At 48.6% G+C, this 16,705-nt stretch overlaps 1 protein-coding gene across 1 annotated transcript; it reads right to left on the bottom strand.

Moving 5' to 3' along the window:
* Positions 1 to 6,220: 6,220 nt before the first annotated feature.
* ERRFI1 (ERBB receptor feedback inhibitor 1) lies at positions 6,221 to 16,294 on the bottom strand. Its single transcript, XM_037379870.1, has 4 exons — positions 16,163 to 16,294; positions 9,574 to 9,769; positions 9,378 to 9,454; positions 6,221 to 8,796 (listed from the first exon to the last, which is right to left on the bottom strand). Exons 2-4 carry the CDS (start codon positions 9,693 to 9,695, stop codon positions 7,598 to 7,600), a joined length of 1,398 nt encoding a protein of 465 aa, XP_037235767.1. The 5' UTR covers positions 9,696 to 9,769; positions 16,163 to 16,294; the 3' UTR covers positions 6,221 to 7,597.
* Between the last annotated feature and the right edge of the window lie 411 nt (positions 16,295 to 16,705).

Below are 16,705 nucleotides of genomic sequence, written 5' to 3'. Positions count from 1 at the left end.
GGCCCGGTGCAGCCGGAGCCCGCGCTCCAAGCGGAACAGTTGCCCGGGGAGTGACGGGGCCCTTGCCCATTCCCACGGAACGATACTGTTGTGTGTTGCACCCGGCACAAGGCATCGTGTGACTGATAACACCTATAAAGAAAATGGTCTTCTCACCCCTGAAGACACGTCTGTTTAGGCTGCTGGTCCTTAACAAAATGCTGGTGTTAAACCACTTAACTCAAGCTGGGCGCTAGACAGCTCTTCCTTCAGGCTAGCCCTTCCTCTGCCAGCCCCGTGCTGGTTCTCCATCAGCCTCTGCATAAGCCAAGAGCTCACTGGCCCTTGCCTCACTGCCACCCATTTTTAAGAGTGTCCTTGGGACAGGACTGACTGTCCCTTCGGCTTTTAATGAAGTGATGGTTTCAGTTAATTAGTTTTCTTCAGCATGATGAGAAGATGCTCTGTGGAAACACAGCCCTCCCTCCCACCAGCAAAAGCAGCTCAGGCTATTTTAATCCCATGAGGAACAGAACGTGTTGGAGTGTGTGCCATAATCTCATCTCAGCCCTGAGTTGTTAGAGGGTTCTGCACTGCCACATGCCTGCTACTGCGCTGGCGTGATGTAGATGCTGCATCCTCAGAGCACCATCCCAGTTCAAATTGCTTAAGCTCTAAGTGCAGGGGCGTGCAACCAGGATGCAGGAAAACTTCTCTTGAATAACTTGTCAACGTGACAGATGGCCAGTGAAGTCACCAAGTGCAACCTAATATGGTTGGAGTCTTGGGTTCCTCTGGACCTTGCTTAACAGCCAGTAAATGACAACACAGGGATTGCAAGGCAATGAGTAACCTTGCAAAGGTCCCTTGCTGCTCGCTTGTGTCTCCCTCACACCTTGCTGTGCAGCAGCTGGACTCGACGTGGCACGAGCTGGTGTGGTCCTTAGTGTGAACTTCCCTGAAACCAGTAAGTTCCCTGAGAGCTTTAAGTCTAAAGACTGCCAAGTGTATAGGGCCGGTTCCGGTTGCCTTCCAGAAGGGCATTTGTAATGCTGCCCCTGCCCTTGAAGCTGTTATGAGCATAATAAAATCATTAACAAAGGTAAAATAAATATTTTGGGTACAGTAACATGCCCCTCTGGCACCTGACGGTAGGCGGTGGGCAGGAGATGATTTGTCTGGGTCAGGCCTGATGATCCAGTGCTTGATCCAGAGACTGTGCGTGGAGGATCTCAGTATTTTATCGCGACGGCTCAGGGTGCAGTGGTGAGCATCCTTGAGCATGTTCAGGGTGGTGATGGTGGGGTGATCTGGCCTGGTTTTTTCTCTGCTGTTTCATGGACATATATTTGCACTCTTCTTCCTTTGCGGCTTTCACATGCTAACAATTTGTGGGCGACAGTTTTAATCTTCAGCAAGAAGCTGCAGGTTTTAAACACAGAAGCATCCCTTCCTCTGAATCACTTTGTAAGGAAATGAATAGCAGTAATGGTTCCCATGTTTCAGTGGCATGCCACTTAAAATTTGGAATGCCTAACACCTTTTCCAAAATTAACCGCAACTGGGATCAAGGTGCACACCAATATATAAATAATATAGCAACAGTCTATGAGCAATCATGGGTGTGGCTTCCATATATGATTCAGAAAAAATAATGAGCTGTGTGGATGAAAATAGGCATTTGGTTGGGGATTATGCAAGGCCTGAATTACAACGCAGGATGGGTGGGGGTAACACCTCTTTCAGCTTACAAATGCTAATCACAGCTCAGCAGCCAGAAATCTCTGCAGTGCTATTTAACAAATATTAATAAGTATAATTAAACTTCATGTGCTAGATTTTCAGTGCCAAGGACCTATGAGAAACAGAAAATTTGCTACATGTTCTCTGTTTTGGAACTGAAAGCAAGCTTTCAAGAAAAGAAGATTAGCCTGCTTTAAAAAAATGAAGACGTTTACCCCAGGAACATACAACACAGAGAAACCGCTGGGTTACCCAACTGCAGAGGCCCTGCAAGTAGATAAAATGATGCACCTTGTTACCTCTGTCTCCGATTTCCTTCTTGACGGTAATCTAGACAGTATATATTTAACGTACAGGTTGTAGTACTATTAAAAGTGTTTATAAGGGCCACAGTCTGTAATCATGAGTCTGAAGGGTGGGAATTCCACCGTGACTGATCTGGTCATCATTTTAACCCTGAATTCCTGACAAGACTCAGTTTGAACACCATCAGCAACTACTCCCTGCTGTAATAACTGCTTTTGCAAAATTGGTTTCTTTGTCCTGGACTAGACGGATGCTTTCCTTTGGTACGTCCAACCTACCACTTCACTCAGACTGTTTAAAAACAAACCCAAGGCTGCCGCAGGAGGAAATGCAGCCTGAGTGAGAGCTCCTCTGCCATTCCAGTAGGGCAGCAATTGTGCCTGTTGCAGTTTGGGAGTGAATGGAAAACTAACAGTGACAGCAACAACAGTGATCGGTAATTTTAAATGACTGCACAATTTAATTACGTTGTCAATCAGCATGCTTCCAAATCAGGTTTATTTTCTGTGTTGATTTGTCTCCTATGATGCAAGAGAAACTGACGATTGAGAGGCTTTTTTTTAGTGATGTCCCACTACAGCTGCATGTTCTTTCCTGACACTGTTTAGAAGCAAGTGGACGTGGTGGAGAACCTAAGGTTTTTCAAGTCACCAGGTACTAACACAGCCTCTTCCTTTTTGGAAAAGGTATATTGAGGCAAACAGCCCATCTTTCAGTTGCTAGCTAGGCTCAGCTCCTCTGGGTAGGTTTGTTAGTCTGGAACTCAGCAAGACGGGGACGCATCTCGCCAACATCAGGGCGGCCCAGGCAGCACCAGGCAACACCCACCCTTACACAGGGTAGACATGGCAGACGCTGCTTGCTGCCACTGCTTGCTCAGGGCATGCTTGGCCTGTGGTACTGAGACAGTTTTGAGCCTGTGGGAGAGGTCACCCCTCCCCTTGTTGCCAACTTTGCTGCCGGCCACGTCTCATTGAGAGGCCAGGGGCTCACTGCGGGGCTGCTCCTACCCAGCCCCCCTGCAGTTTGTTGCGTTACGACCCCCTTTGCCCCGGCAGAGCTGCCTCTGGGACCTGTGGGACATGGCTGGGCGGTCACAGCAGTGTCACTGAGGCAAAAAAAGAGTCTGCTGGGGGTGGGGGAGCGAGCGGTATGTGTAGCCCGCTTCTGGAATCGGGAGGCTGTGGGAGGCATTGCCTTTCCGTAGATGCACATCTGTCTTCCCTGCTTTCACACCAATTCTTTGATTCTTCAGACTTCAGCATATCAGCCCTTTGAAGCACGATTATTCCAGTCAAATCTATCTGGCAAGGGGCTTCCTCCTCAGAGGCAAGCTGTCGGGCCTTGCCCAGGTGAGCCCAAGCTCTAAATACTCAAACCTGTGATCAGGCTGTTGCAAAAGCACGTTGTGTCCTGACAAGTCTTATCATGTGCCAGGGCATGAGCAGGGAAATGTCTTCTGGCCAGAACTTGCCAAGCTTCCCCCACAGCTCTACAGGCCTTAATTACTCACCTGGAAAACGGAATACAGCGTTTGGATCATGCAAACTTTGTCCCCCAAAGCACAGGAATCTGGTGTCTTAAGAATTTGCAAGCGAGGTTTCCACCCGGTGACCCCCCACCGTCACCCGGAGAGAACCACCCGCCGCGGACCCACGGCCGCAGCGAGACCTTGCTGCTCTGGGTTTTTCAAGGGAAAATGGCCAAGTCACTGAAATACTGGAAGACTTGCCTGTGAAAGACTTTCCTCACAGCGAAGGGGCACGTGAGCTCTGTAACCTGCCTGAATGTCTCGCCCGGAGCCGAGCCGTTCCCATCACTGCGTTCAGTTCAGGTTTGGTCTGTTTTACTCCACCGACAGCTGCACTAAACTTACGTTCCTCATTCAGCTTCGGGGGTGAGACTTAACGCTGTGCTGTTACGCAGCCGACACACAGCTGGAAAGGTAGCATGACTGAAGAGTAATTATTATTGGGGTTTTTTTGAATATTCAGGAATGATTTAATATTCAGGACTGAGTAGACAATACCAATACTTTCAGGAAAGGAGTATGCAATTCTCTCTTTTCTTTTTCTTTCTTTTTTTTTTTTTAATTCTCTCTTTTCTTTTTTTTTTAATTCTCTCTTTTCTTTTTCTTTCTTTTCCCCCCCCCCCCCCCCCCAGGAGAAAAACTATAATGGAAGTCAGGTTAAGCCTCTTACACTTTTTTTGAATTTCAGAAAAGGCTATGTAGGACCATTCAGAAGCACAAATTCTGTAAGGTTTTTAAGCTTTTCGGCACTATAAATGTGAAAAGCTTGTATTCAGAAGTAGATCTTATTCTGAGGAAGTATAAAGTGTCTTGCTGCTACGTTAGCAGAAAAGCCTTTAGCCCGATGACTAGGGGAACTTCCACTGCTGACAGAAGTGAAAGCAAGTGCTGGGCTGTGGGGCTGGGGAAATTGTAAGCAAATCCCCTGTTTTGTCCGAGATGTGTTCAGCTGTGAGTCACTTGAGGGGTCTCTGGCTCACCTTGCCCAAACAGTAAGCAATAGCATTAGGCCAGCATGAAGCGCAGTGAGCCAGGAGAGAAAGCTTATCCCATCACTGTAGCCACAAGGAAACCCGAGGGTGACACCTGGCAGCAGGTACGATGGCTCCGACTCGAAGGTTTACTCCATCCCAACGCAACGCCTCGCACGTGCAGCAATCAGAATGCCGGGGCTGCCCTCCTGGGCGGAGGGGCTCGTCTCTCAGTGGGTACACTAGCCACACGGCTTCTCCCCTGATGCTTTAAGCCAAACCAACCCCACAGAAAGCAGGGAAGACCCTCACTGTGGGGTATCTGGATGGGGAAGCTTGCTGCTTTTTCCCATGCAAGAGCGGCTTCGCTACTAATTTGAGAGTAAACGCCACTCAAGGCAGAATGGAGTGTGAGCCTTTGGGGGGGGGGCAGTGCTGCCGTGTAAGGGGCAAAGAGCAGTTTGCCCATGTGCTGAAAGCGGGGCGCCGAGCCTCGGAAATGCAGCGGGACCCAGAGGCAAAAAGCTAGAGATCTGCAGGGCAGTTGCTTGGTTTTAGATGGGGTTCTACTGAAATCACAGCTCCCGGGTCGGTGCCACGGCCCACAGGGAACCAGCCGCAGCTCCGCAGTGGCAGCAATGGTGTAAGGGAGAGGGGTGTTACTGTGGGGCCCTGGCGTTAAAGCTGCTCAGGTTTAAGGGGAAGCTGGCAGATACAAATTTGACTTTTTCTGCTGTAGAAAAACCTAGGGGGTGGCGAGGAAGCGGAGCTGTCGGTAGGGCGAGTGCTACAGCCAGCAGCCTTGCACAGGATGAGAACTTGTCTGTGCTTTGGCGGCCGGTGCGCAGGGGTCCCCAGCAGCCCCGCACAGCAGCGGGGTTTGAGGACTTACGTAAGTGAAGCTTAGCAATCCTCCAGCTATAAAAGCCAAGTAATTAGGCATTACTGAAAAACTACATCTGACATTTTTTCCATTACAACTCCAAGGATGGCAACCTGCTTTACCTGGAAATAAGCTCAATGACAGCAAACGTGAGGGCTTCAGGCTGCCCGATCGAGGCAAGTATTTACCTGCAGACACAGCAAGGCAATGTGATGTTTCGTATCTTCAGTAACCTTATCTATGGCTCACATACTACAGTTTTACATACTTTACAACCTTATCCATGGCTTACATACTCTGAGATTAGCATTGGCAATTTCTTTCTCAAGAAGAAAAAAAAATTACCACATTATACTCAAGCTTCCCCACCCCCCACCCCCCCCGAATATAAGTAGCCCCTCTTCAATCACCCTCCATGCACAATTTAGTTCTTTTTTAACAGGTGAGAAACTGAAGGTGGGAACACTGCTGCCCTCTCTTTTCTCTGTGACGGTGCCTAATGTGCTATGGATGACTCTAAAAATAACAGAAGTTATTAATAATGATAGGCTGAGTAACTTAATCTTACAGGATGCTTTATTGCCAGAACAAAAGTAGAGACACTGTGCTACCAGATAGTAAGGAGGAATTAAAATTAATGGTGTGCAATGTGAGGTACTGAACCCTTTCGCAGAATTCTTAACTTTAAATGCAAGCTGCCGTCAACAGTTGTTGCACATTTAACAGTATTTACTGTGAACTTTCCAGGAAATGCAGAAGTCACACATACAATTGCATGCACTATTCAATAAAGCAAAAACCAAAATGTATCATAAATAAGTATTTTATAACTTTATTAAACTCGAGACATGACAATATTCAAAATACAAAGTGAATTCTCTTTTTATTCAATACTGTACAGGATGCAGAAATATCAGTGCATTTCTATAGCATGTATTTCACCTTCATTTAGTTTGTACTAAAATAAAAAGTAAGCTTTAAAACAGCTCAAACATCTCATTCAGCAGTTTAAACTGTAAACAGCTTCTTTATTTCTGTTAGGAGGAACACATTCATCTTCTGTACCTCCGTTAATGAGCACCCTTTCTCTTGTGCTTATCTGTAAGAGGATAAATGTAATCAAAATGAGCATGAGAAACTGCTAACGCACGAATGTGGCACCTCAATGAACTTTAACGGATCGCCGAGGCACGATGAGGAAAAATTAAACAGCAAGCAGCAGCATCTGAAGCAGCGAGAGATGGGACTGACACTGTTCATAAATGGAATCGTGGGTTTTGCTCAGACCCTCCTCATCCTCCCCTAAAATACTGAACAGAAACCAAAACACAAGACCAGCTTGTGCTGTAGTTCTGTATGTAACACAGTCAGAATTTCAGACTCTAGGTGAGCATGTAGCTGTTACTGCCTACCTAACAGCAACCGTACAGCTGCGTGTACCCTCTGCCGCTTTTGGGACACTTCCACAAGTTTCTAGATCCAGCAGGAAAAGAGCAGCAGCAGAGGCTTCGCAGTAGCTGGTCTGAGTCTCTCCTAGGGAAAACTGCAAAACTGAGTCAAGTGTGTCTAGCAACTGAGAGAAGCGACAAAACCTAACTCACTTCAAACGTCTATTAGTGTCAAATTCAGTTGTAAAACAAATTCATCTTTCAAAATGCACTTCCAGTGTGCTTGCCAAGTCTTGCAGCAGACATCGGATCTTGCAGTTACCTTCTCACCAGGCTGGCGTATCCTGGTCAAAGGGGACAGGCTCTGTCCTCAGCAGAGTTAACAGTATGAAAGAAATTTTGGAAAAGCCTGACACAAAAACTGGACTGCGTGGTCTGCTCTGTTGTCAGCTTTATAAGGGACTCTTCAGCAAAGCTAGATTTATTTATATTTTTCGTTATAACGTGGCTACCAAACACGTTCATCTAGGTAGCATATAACTGGCCAACTGTGACGACTATCCCTCTATACGTTTCTATGGAATCTTTGCAGGTTTTCAGCTATATATACCAAGACAAAAACCAGTCTTAAGAAACATATCAGAGATATGCAGCATAAGAGGACTTTACCAGCCACTTTCCAGTTCTCGGAGGACAAACTGGTCCTACTTCATTATCTGAGAACCTGAAGAACTTTGTAACGTGATCAAGTTCAGCTCCATCCTGAACAACCGAGCTGAGACCGTGCTCCCAGAGGCTACGGGGAAACCACGTAAGACAGGTGTTTTCGTTTCAGATGACCAGCTATGTCCACTCTAGGCTTTGAGTCCAGTTTTGCTGGGGCTGAAGTGGCTGTGCAGTCACCAGACCAGGACTGAACCCCGGTGCTAGAACTACTTTCTTCTGCTTCTCTGAAGAATTTCTCATACTTGTCCAAATATGGAGGCCTTTCAGGCAGCAGATAGTAGTGTGTTGAACTGGCCTTCTTACCATTCTCAATGATCGGAAGAATGCAAGGGACCCTGTTGGAAGATCCTTCACTGTTTTGTCTTTGCAGAGCTTTGCTGCTGACGTACTTGGGATCAGGTGCAAAACTCTGGGTGGGGGGCATAACCCCATTGAGGTATGACGGCAGGCTTTTGGGACTTGGCGTACGGGAATTGCTGCGTGACAAAGGTTCTCTTGGGGGCACTTTTGGAGGCCTGTCTTCATCGCTGTATGCGCTAGAAGCAACTTCTGCTGACCACCTTCTGTAATCCGGTTTGAGAGCCCTTGGAGGTATGGGAACCCTTGGTGGAACCTCTGGTTTATCTTCATCGGAATTCGGTGAAGATCTGTTTAAGTGTCCAGATAGTCTTACTACTGGTTTATTAAGAGATCCAGCTGGCCCAGAATGGGACCTTCGCAAACGTCGATGCAGCTGCTGCGGAGGAGGATAAATACTGGATACGTATCCATTTAGGCGTTGTGTAGGGTTGGCATCTTCTGGGTTTGGTCCTGTTGGAGTATCAAAGTATGCGTAGTTGATCTGCCCACAGCCCCTAAAGCTCCGCCGGCTCGGAGCACTGGATTTAAAAGAGGGAAGTTCATAATCTTCTAATAAGAAGTCGGTATCTGAGCTAGTCAGGAACTCCACCTCTTTGTCCATCTCATCGGGAATAAGGTCTTCAGAAACAGGCAGAGGGGGAAGCGGTCTGGAGCTACGGTCATTGGAAGATGGAGACAGAAACTGAATTGGCCCATGTTTTATTGGCATGTGAGGAGGTGTTTCTTCAGAAACACAGCCCATAGTTAACGACAGTTTACTAAAGCCAGGGATGAGATGGTCTTCATATCTTGAAATCAGCTGTTCATTTTTGGGGCTTACAGGAGGTGGGCTGGATTTCTGAGACGGGACTGGGGTGCAGCTTTCAGCAAAGCTGTGGTCGGTCACGCAAGCGTCACTGGCAGAGTGCCCTAAAAAGGCAAGAAAGCCGTAGGAACACTTTTCTAAGTAACACTCTAGCATGAGACTCTGCCGCTGCATATTTAGCTATTTAATTCCTTCTAACGCAACGAGTAATGTCTGCTTAATGACTCTGAAACCAGAAGTAGCTATTCTAGATCTTTCCTGGTTGCGGATTTATGAATTTAGTTATCAGAGCGGCTGTTACAATAGGCTAAATTACAATAGGGTAATTAATTGTTTTAGGCCAGTGCTGCAGTGAAACGAGGTAGTTCCGAGAGACCCCAGCCCCATGCAAAGCCCAGAGCTGCAGCTGCGCAGCTCCCGCGGCAGAACAAGCGCTGTTTTACCAAATGGTTTTTCTTTCAGCTGTGTCATGGCAGCTCAGAGGCTTCTAAGCGCAAGAAAAAGAGGGGGGGGGGGGGGGGGGGGGGCGGAATGCGGGGGTTTGTTTGAACTCGATCGCATCATTGAAAAGCGCGAGGATACCGCGCTTGGCGCACTGTGCGCTCTCCGCCGCCAGGGGGCGCCCCTGCGGCAGCACCGCGGCGCGGCCCCGCCCCCGCCCCCCCCCGGGCCGCCCCCGACTCACCAACGGGTGGGAACCGCTCCGCCGCCGGTGGGCTCAGCTCATACGCCATCGCTATAGGGTCCACGGTAAAGAAAGTACTGGGGGGGGGGAAAAAAGCCTTTGCTGTAAATAGACCATCGGGCGGGTACAGGTACAGGTATTCATGCTCATCTCGTATCGCGTCTTCAAGGAGAGATCAAATTTTAGCCTCACTCACTTCTCAAAGCCGCTGTGGCTGCCCCAGCAGGTTTTCAGACTCCCCATGCCTTGACCAGTGTGAAGAAATCCGGCTTTTAACGGGACTCCCATCTCCTGAGCAGCCACTCCTGCCGTTGACATTGTGCGCTGCCGCCGGCGGCACCTCACAGCCCCAGAGAGTCAGTCCCCGACAGCCCTCCTGCGGTTTTCATTCCCTTCAAAAGAAAGAAGCACATAAATAAATATCAGCAACGCAAACCTGACGAGTCCATCTCACAGCTGAAACGTTGGTATTTCAAGGAATTCAATGGCTCTGCAGAAAGGCCCTCTCTCTGTCCTATTACTTGCCCACAAGGAAACTTTACCAGGTTTTTGTGTCTGAGTGCAAAACTGCCGTGCAAAATGGGCGAGTTCTTCCACTGAATTACACTGTACAGAAAAAAAGAAAAAATATGTTCAGTAAAGCCATCAATATATGGCAACTGTGCATCGCCAACTTCAGTGCTCGTCCATAAACTGCTAGTTATTCAGGCAAAATAAGCTTTCCAGAACAATCTCTTCAATTTTCTAGTAGACATCTATCTTTAGCTGTATCTCCTTGCTAACCAGTCTGTGGCTCCCAGTGTAGCCTAGGCTGTTTTTAAGTATTACCATCAATAGCCTAACAAATGGCCCTTGCTCCAATAAACAGAATTACTGACTACTTAAATCAGAATTCCAACATTTCCTTTATATAAAGCAGTCGCTATTATTATCAAACTTGAGCATTAAGATACTTTAAATCAGCATCAAGTCTCCCAGCTATTTCCAACAAACTGAAAATCTAGTGATTTGAAATAATCTCAGCTTAAACTGTCTTGCTGTACTCAAGATTTATTTTGAGTGCGAAGAATGCTTTATCTGGCCCATTTACAACAGGAAAAAATGTCTTGGCAGCTGCTTTATATTGAATAAATCATCATAGTCAAAGGAACAAGGCGACTCACGGGGCTTTTTTTTTTTTTTTAGGAAATTCAGAATGGACCGGGGGGGACACAACACAGTGTAAAAGTAGTCAATGTCCCGAAAGCAGGAGAAATTAACCTCAAGACTGTAAGCAAAGGTGTTCTCTGGGTCCGTGCTTCATCTACACAAACACCCTAAATTCACCAAGTACATTATGGTAGCTGTTTTAAAAAAATAATAATAATCTAACACACCCCCCCCCCAACATTTTGATTTGTTTCTCCTGAGAATCAAAGAGTACGTCCAGTTTCTTAACATGAGCTTCCTTCCCCTGAAAGAAAAAACCTGCACCTGAAAGAAAATGCAAGCGACAAGTGAGGGCTGTCTACATCGGTGCAGGGTATGTGCCAAGAAAAGCCCTTCACAGCAGGGTACTGCAGGGAAACAGGTACAGGAGCAAGGACCAGCTCACGCTTACGGAAAACCTGTCCAGAACCAGGCATTCTGCACGGATGTGTAATCCTACTTCGCCTTTAAAAGGAGAGATCTGTTCTACCTATTTGCAGCAGGAGGGATGGGCACTCTCCTAGGCAGGACTCTGCAGCGGTGCCCCAGGATTCATTTGCAATCTAACACCACTCTTTGCCTTTTATAAACAATTCTCTCAGAAGGACCATCTGCTGTGATTTTCCAAGTTTGACCTGGGCCCAGTACTGACCATCTGAGCACATGGTGTATGTGACGTAGCTTCGTCTGTTTGTGTGTTTATGATGTGCAAGACCTCATCACATTTGCTTTATGCATGATGGTTTTCTTGATCATGTCTACCAGCCATCACCCTTGTGTTAACAGGAGTGGGATTATTATTTTTTTTTCTTCACTACCAGATATGCAGTATATTTGAGCCAGGCATTTAAGAACACTAAGACAGGAGGCTATTAGCTTAACAGATGTGAACAAGGGCCAAACCATGTTCTCTACTGCAGCAGAGCATCACCCTTAGTCCTACTTACTTCAGCCCACCTCATTTTAGTAAAGACTATGTTCTTCCTTCTCAATCTCCTTAAAAGCTAGCTTAACCCTGGACACTGTTGCATTACACAGTCAAGCTGGATCCTTCCCAGTAATGGGAACTGCAGATTTTCACAGTAAAATTAAATATAAACATAGAGCCCCAGGAAGCAATAACATAGTTCTGATTAGCAAACGAGTTCCAAATCTCTAGTAGCCCTGTACCAGCAGCTCCTCCTTCCAGCCCTGTAAGCGCGAGCGGAGCCACTGCCTGTGAGGGAGCAGGAGACGAGAAACCCATCTGTCAGAAGGATGCAAGCAGCGCAGGACGAGTATAGCACCAATTCTAAAATTACCTTCCTATCATGTTAACGCAATTTGCAAATAAAACATCTGTCCCATCGGCTCACGCTGCACCCAGCAGTGATTTTCTCGTGCCTCACAGACCTTGCCCTACTAGCAATGAAACTGCAAAAGGAATGAAGGAGAACAAATGCACGTACTTAAGGTTAATGCCTGCAAAGGAGTTTGCGCTTTCAGTATTTTCTGAAGTCAAATGCAAGTCTCAAGTTGAACAAATCACTGATACAGAACACTGATTAGTCAGCACACGATAGTATTCCACCTCAGCGCGCATACAAGATCCGACAAGACCATCAGCGAGACATTGATTATGATATAAAAAATAAGCCGGGGGGGGGTGGCAGCACTGTAGTTTGAGAGCACATGTAATGCACTCACTATGATAACACACAGCCCTCGCAGGGCTTGTTACGAAGCCCAACCTCCATCAGAGCCCACGCCAAAACCACTGCTAATAATTACTGTGTCAGCTCTCTGAATGCTGTCTAAATCTCGGCTCTCAAGACCGACAGTTGCACAATTGCCTCTCTGAAATCCCTCTGGAATGCTAAGCTCAACTTCTGAAACAGACAAATATTTACATACTCTAGGAAAAGGTAATTTTCACTTGTTTCAATCAACTCTTTATTTTTCAAAAATAAAGCACAGACAAATTCTGCAGCCATAAAACTCGCTGGCTTGCAACAATAACTGCTTTGTGAATTCACAGAAGGTGACTTGCCTCCTCAATGTTTCAGCAGGGAGTTGTGAATGGATGGAGTTATGAAACTGTCCTCCATTCCTCAAGCCAGGAGTATGGAGAGCGGTGAGGCATGTGCTCTCTCACTAAATAGCCTAGTTACTTTTTCAGCAGAGCCTGGAGAGTCGGTGCTTATATTTTAAAACATGCATAAGCTTGTTTGAAGAAACAGTATCTTCAGAGGGAGCTATGAGGACATGCAATTTGGGAGTACAGGAGTAGAAACGCTGCGTTTCAGTGTGCCCTTACTAAAGCCGAGCTGTATGTATTTCACGAAGCTGCTATTTTCTAGTAATGGGCTTTAAAAAAAAAAAAAAAAGATTTACAGAAGTCAGTCATGAATAAACACCAACAGTTTCCACTGTAACTGCTAGCCGATCCTGCCTCCTTAAAGACTTAAGGATCTAAACCATAAATAAAATCAAACCATGTTTGCTAAAGAAAATGGACACTGCGCAGAAACACAGCATTCGGGATCTCACACTTATCTGCTGCTCATTTGCACAGAATGGGTTTGTGGTGCCTCAGCTTCTCTGCCCTAGTTACGCACAAATTACAGCACTCAGAGATCGACGTGCTTTGAGCACTTCTGAAGATGTTTCAGTGTTATTCATAAGGAACTGAGTTAGTTTAACTAAAACTATAGCAGTAATTACTACAGGGCAGATACAAGCCAAGGCAATTCAAAGGTCTGTCGGTATATTAGGAAGCCATCAACACCGTCCGCTGTAAGGCCAGGCAAGTGTGCAAAGGCGACACCTTTTTAATCATTCATGCCTGCTCACCCTCACAAATAAGAATTATTCTAAATATTGGAAATGATTGTTGGTTGGGTTTTTTGTTTTGGGTTTTGTTTTTGGTGTGGGTTTTTTTTGTTTTGTTTTGTTTTTGTTTTTTTACAAGGCCAAATATACCTTCAGACTTGCCGATGAGTGATGAATAATAGGCTGGATATGTGTAAGCTGAAAATAGTCAAATATATCCATAAACAGCAGGGTATCTACAGAGGGAGGAATGTATAAATAGTTCAGAAAATTTGTGACACGAAGTTGAGTTACGAGAAAACATCCAAAATACGGTTTTCATACAGATACATATTGCTAAATAAATACTCATGTTACAGCAGCAGTAATCCTCCATTCAGAAACTGAGAAGCATCTGTGTGTATTTTAGCTCAACACTTACGCCTGATCACACAGAGAACCTTGTTACTCTGGTTCCCTGCTCTCCCAGCCCCGATGCAACCAAATATTTGAGGCAAGTCAGGTTCATAATAAAAGAAAACCTTTCTGGAGTATGCACAGCAGCCCAAAGCATGCTCTAGAATGTTTCACTTCACGGGCATGGAATACAGATTTCTGAACGCCTGCACACATCTTGGACAGATTTTTATAAAAGCAATACTCTTGACAAGCAGCTTATATACCTCTTGTAAGAAGGCGGCGGGGATTAAGACCTACTTAACGCTTTCAGGAGGGGAAGAAATGTGGCTACCTTAAATCCACAACCTATTTTTGCTCACCTTACCACCACATATCTTTAACAAATCTCAGAAGCAATTCACAGGAGGAGGGGCACATTTTTGCACTACAAGTCATCTGCTCCAGCTAGCTGTTCCTTATTTGACAACGTGATGTAATTTCCTTTTTTTCCTTTGACTTTCTATTTAAAATAAGTACCTGAGATAGAGCCACCCCTTTTAACATTTCAGTGTTTCAGACTTCTAAACGGGCGTTACAAAGCCCAAGAGCTGTTAGTACACTTTTCAGAACTCCATATACTTAACAACAACAACAAAATCCTGGATCTCTGGTGGTCGTATCATCCCTTGAGTGCTTTTTGCCTTTGCAGCTAGCTGAGTGCTCAGCGACCCACACCTAGCAGAAACAGCCTCACAAGAAGGTTAGTTTAAATCTATTCATTTAACAATTAGATCTTATTAACTGTGCACCAAACCTCCTAAGTGCTGTTCAGTATTCCTCGGAATCACACACCAAGTCACACTCAGATACAGGCCTCAGAAGGTACTTTTTCCCCCCATTTATAGGAATTACATTCTTTACAGTCGTTTTATAAATAAGGCATACTCTGAGCTCCGAAAGACTTTTCTTCTACACGTTCTGCCAACCAGAAGCAGACCACTCTGCGGGAGGAAGTTTAAGGCTACAATCACTTAGTAAAGCCGGATAAAAATGCTGCTCAAATCATAAGAGGATGCAAATAAAATTAATTTTATGGGTGTACCCCAGATGGCCGATGGACATAAACTCAAAAGAGACAAATCAACTGAACAGCAGACGAACAATTTCAGATTGTAACAGTCAGCTATTTCGGAGTATATTCGAAGAACTGCAGTTCACCGAGGAGTTTCAGTTCAGCTCACATCTGGGCTACCATTTCAGGGCTCTACACAGCAACTGGGAGGAACCAGTAAACTGCCAGTAGAAAACTAATAATTAAACAGCAAGACAATTGCCCTGCCTCTGCTTGTCAGATTTCAGATACATGCTTAAGGTATGGTACTTCACCCTCCTGCAAATTTTAACGTGAATACGGCCAGCTTACACGCAGGAAGCAAACCCGCCTCTGTAGCTGACTCAGAGTCATGCCCCGAGCCTTAGACACGCTGCGATAAGTTCTACTTCTGCTTTGCACCCCGGAGCAGGGGGAGCGTTCCCCGAACGGGTCCCTGGGTGGCGGAGGATGGCGGACGCAGGGCTCCGCTGCGGGGATCCGTCCCCTCGGGAGAGGTTTCCATTGTGAAATAAATTAAAAAACCGCCCCGTGGAGGTAAATCCCTGGGAAGGAACGCCTAAGGAAGCAGGGGGTCCCAGCAGGCTGCCTTCCCTCGTCACAAGTTCTGCCCGGTAAGAGGGGCGGCTCGGTCGTGCCGGGGCAGCGCCCACCAGTGCGGCACTGGTTCCAGCAGCCCCCAGCTGGCCAGCGGGACCCTGCCCCCGCCGCCTTCCCCCCCGGCTCATCAATATACAATTAAGCACGGTTAGTTCTACAGCAAGCGCACTAAGTTTCGTCGCTTATTGCTCCAGCCGGGCTGCGCGGAGTCCTCGCCGGGCGGGGGGCGCGGGGCGGCCCCGGGATGCGCCCCGGTACCTCCCGGCGCGGAGCCGCCCCCGGCAGCGCGGGGAAGCGGCGGCCGAGCGCGCCCGGGGCCGGGGCTGTGCGGTAGCGGCCGGGACAGCCGCGGTGCCCAGCGGGAGCCGGGGGGGCGAGCGGCGCGTCCCCGGGGCTGCGGGCCCGGCTCCCCGCGCCGCAGCTCCCGCCCCCTCACCGGTGGGCGCCTCGGCTCCGCGCACCGAGCGCGCTCCCGCTGCCCCCCACACCACCCCCGGCGTGGGCCGCGCCGGGACGGCGCCTCCGTGCCAGGCCCCCGGCCCGCCGGGACTGCCCGCTCCGGCCCCCGCGCTCCGCTCCCCAGCAGGGGGTGGCCCCAGCCGAGACCCACCGAGTGGCTCCGGTGTGGCCCCGGCCCAGCGGGGGGGCGTGAGACCGGCACCACAGCAGCGATGGGGGCGGCGGGGTCCGCACTTACCCCGACAGCGTCGCGCAGCTCCGCATGTCCCCGCTCGGCCGTCGGCGCGACACGCATGCGCCGAGTCGCGACAGCACCCGGTCACTGCCGCGCCGCGCGCGGGCCGCCGCTCTTATCCCGGGGGGCGGGGCCGGGGCCGCTCCCGCCGCACGTCGGGCGCCGTCGGGAAAAACCTTAAAGGGGCGATGGCCGCGCGCCGCCGGTGAGGGTGCCGCCCCGCTTCCGGGGGTGGGGCTGGAGCGCGGCCCCGGTGGGAGCGTGGGCGCCGGTGGCACTGCCCGATCCTACGGGCCCGCCCGCGGGAACGGCCCCCGGGCAGCGCCGCCTCGGCGCGCCCCCCGTCCCCGCGGGGCGGGCCTGTGGGGTGGGGGCGAGCGGGGCCGTGGCCGCCGCCCGTGACTGGGCCCGGCTCGGGGGAGGGACGGCTGGGGACGGCGCCGCAGCGGGCGGGAGCCCGGTTCGTCGGCGCTCGGGTCCTTCCCTGGCCGGTGCGGAACGGTGCTGCTCTGTCCCGGGGAGAGCCCCTTGCCCGGGCTGCCCGTG

Source organism: Falco rusticolus, chromosome 3 (assembly GCF_015220075.1).
Source record: "Falco rusticolus isolate bFalRus1 chromosome 3, bFalRus1.pri, whole genome shotgun sequence".
Taxonomy (NCBI): Eukaryota; Metazoa; Chordata; class Aves; order Falconiformes; family Falconidae; genus Falco; species Falco rusticolus.
This window is presented reverse-complemented; position numbering and strand designations above follow the sequence as displayed.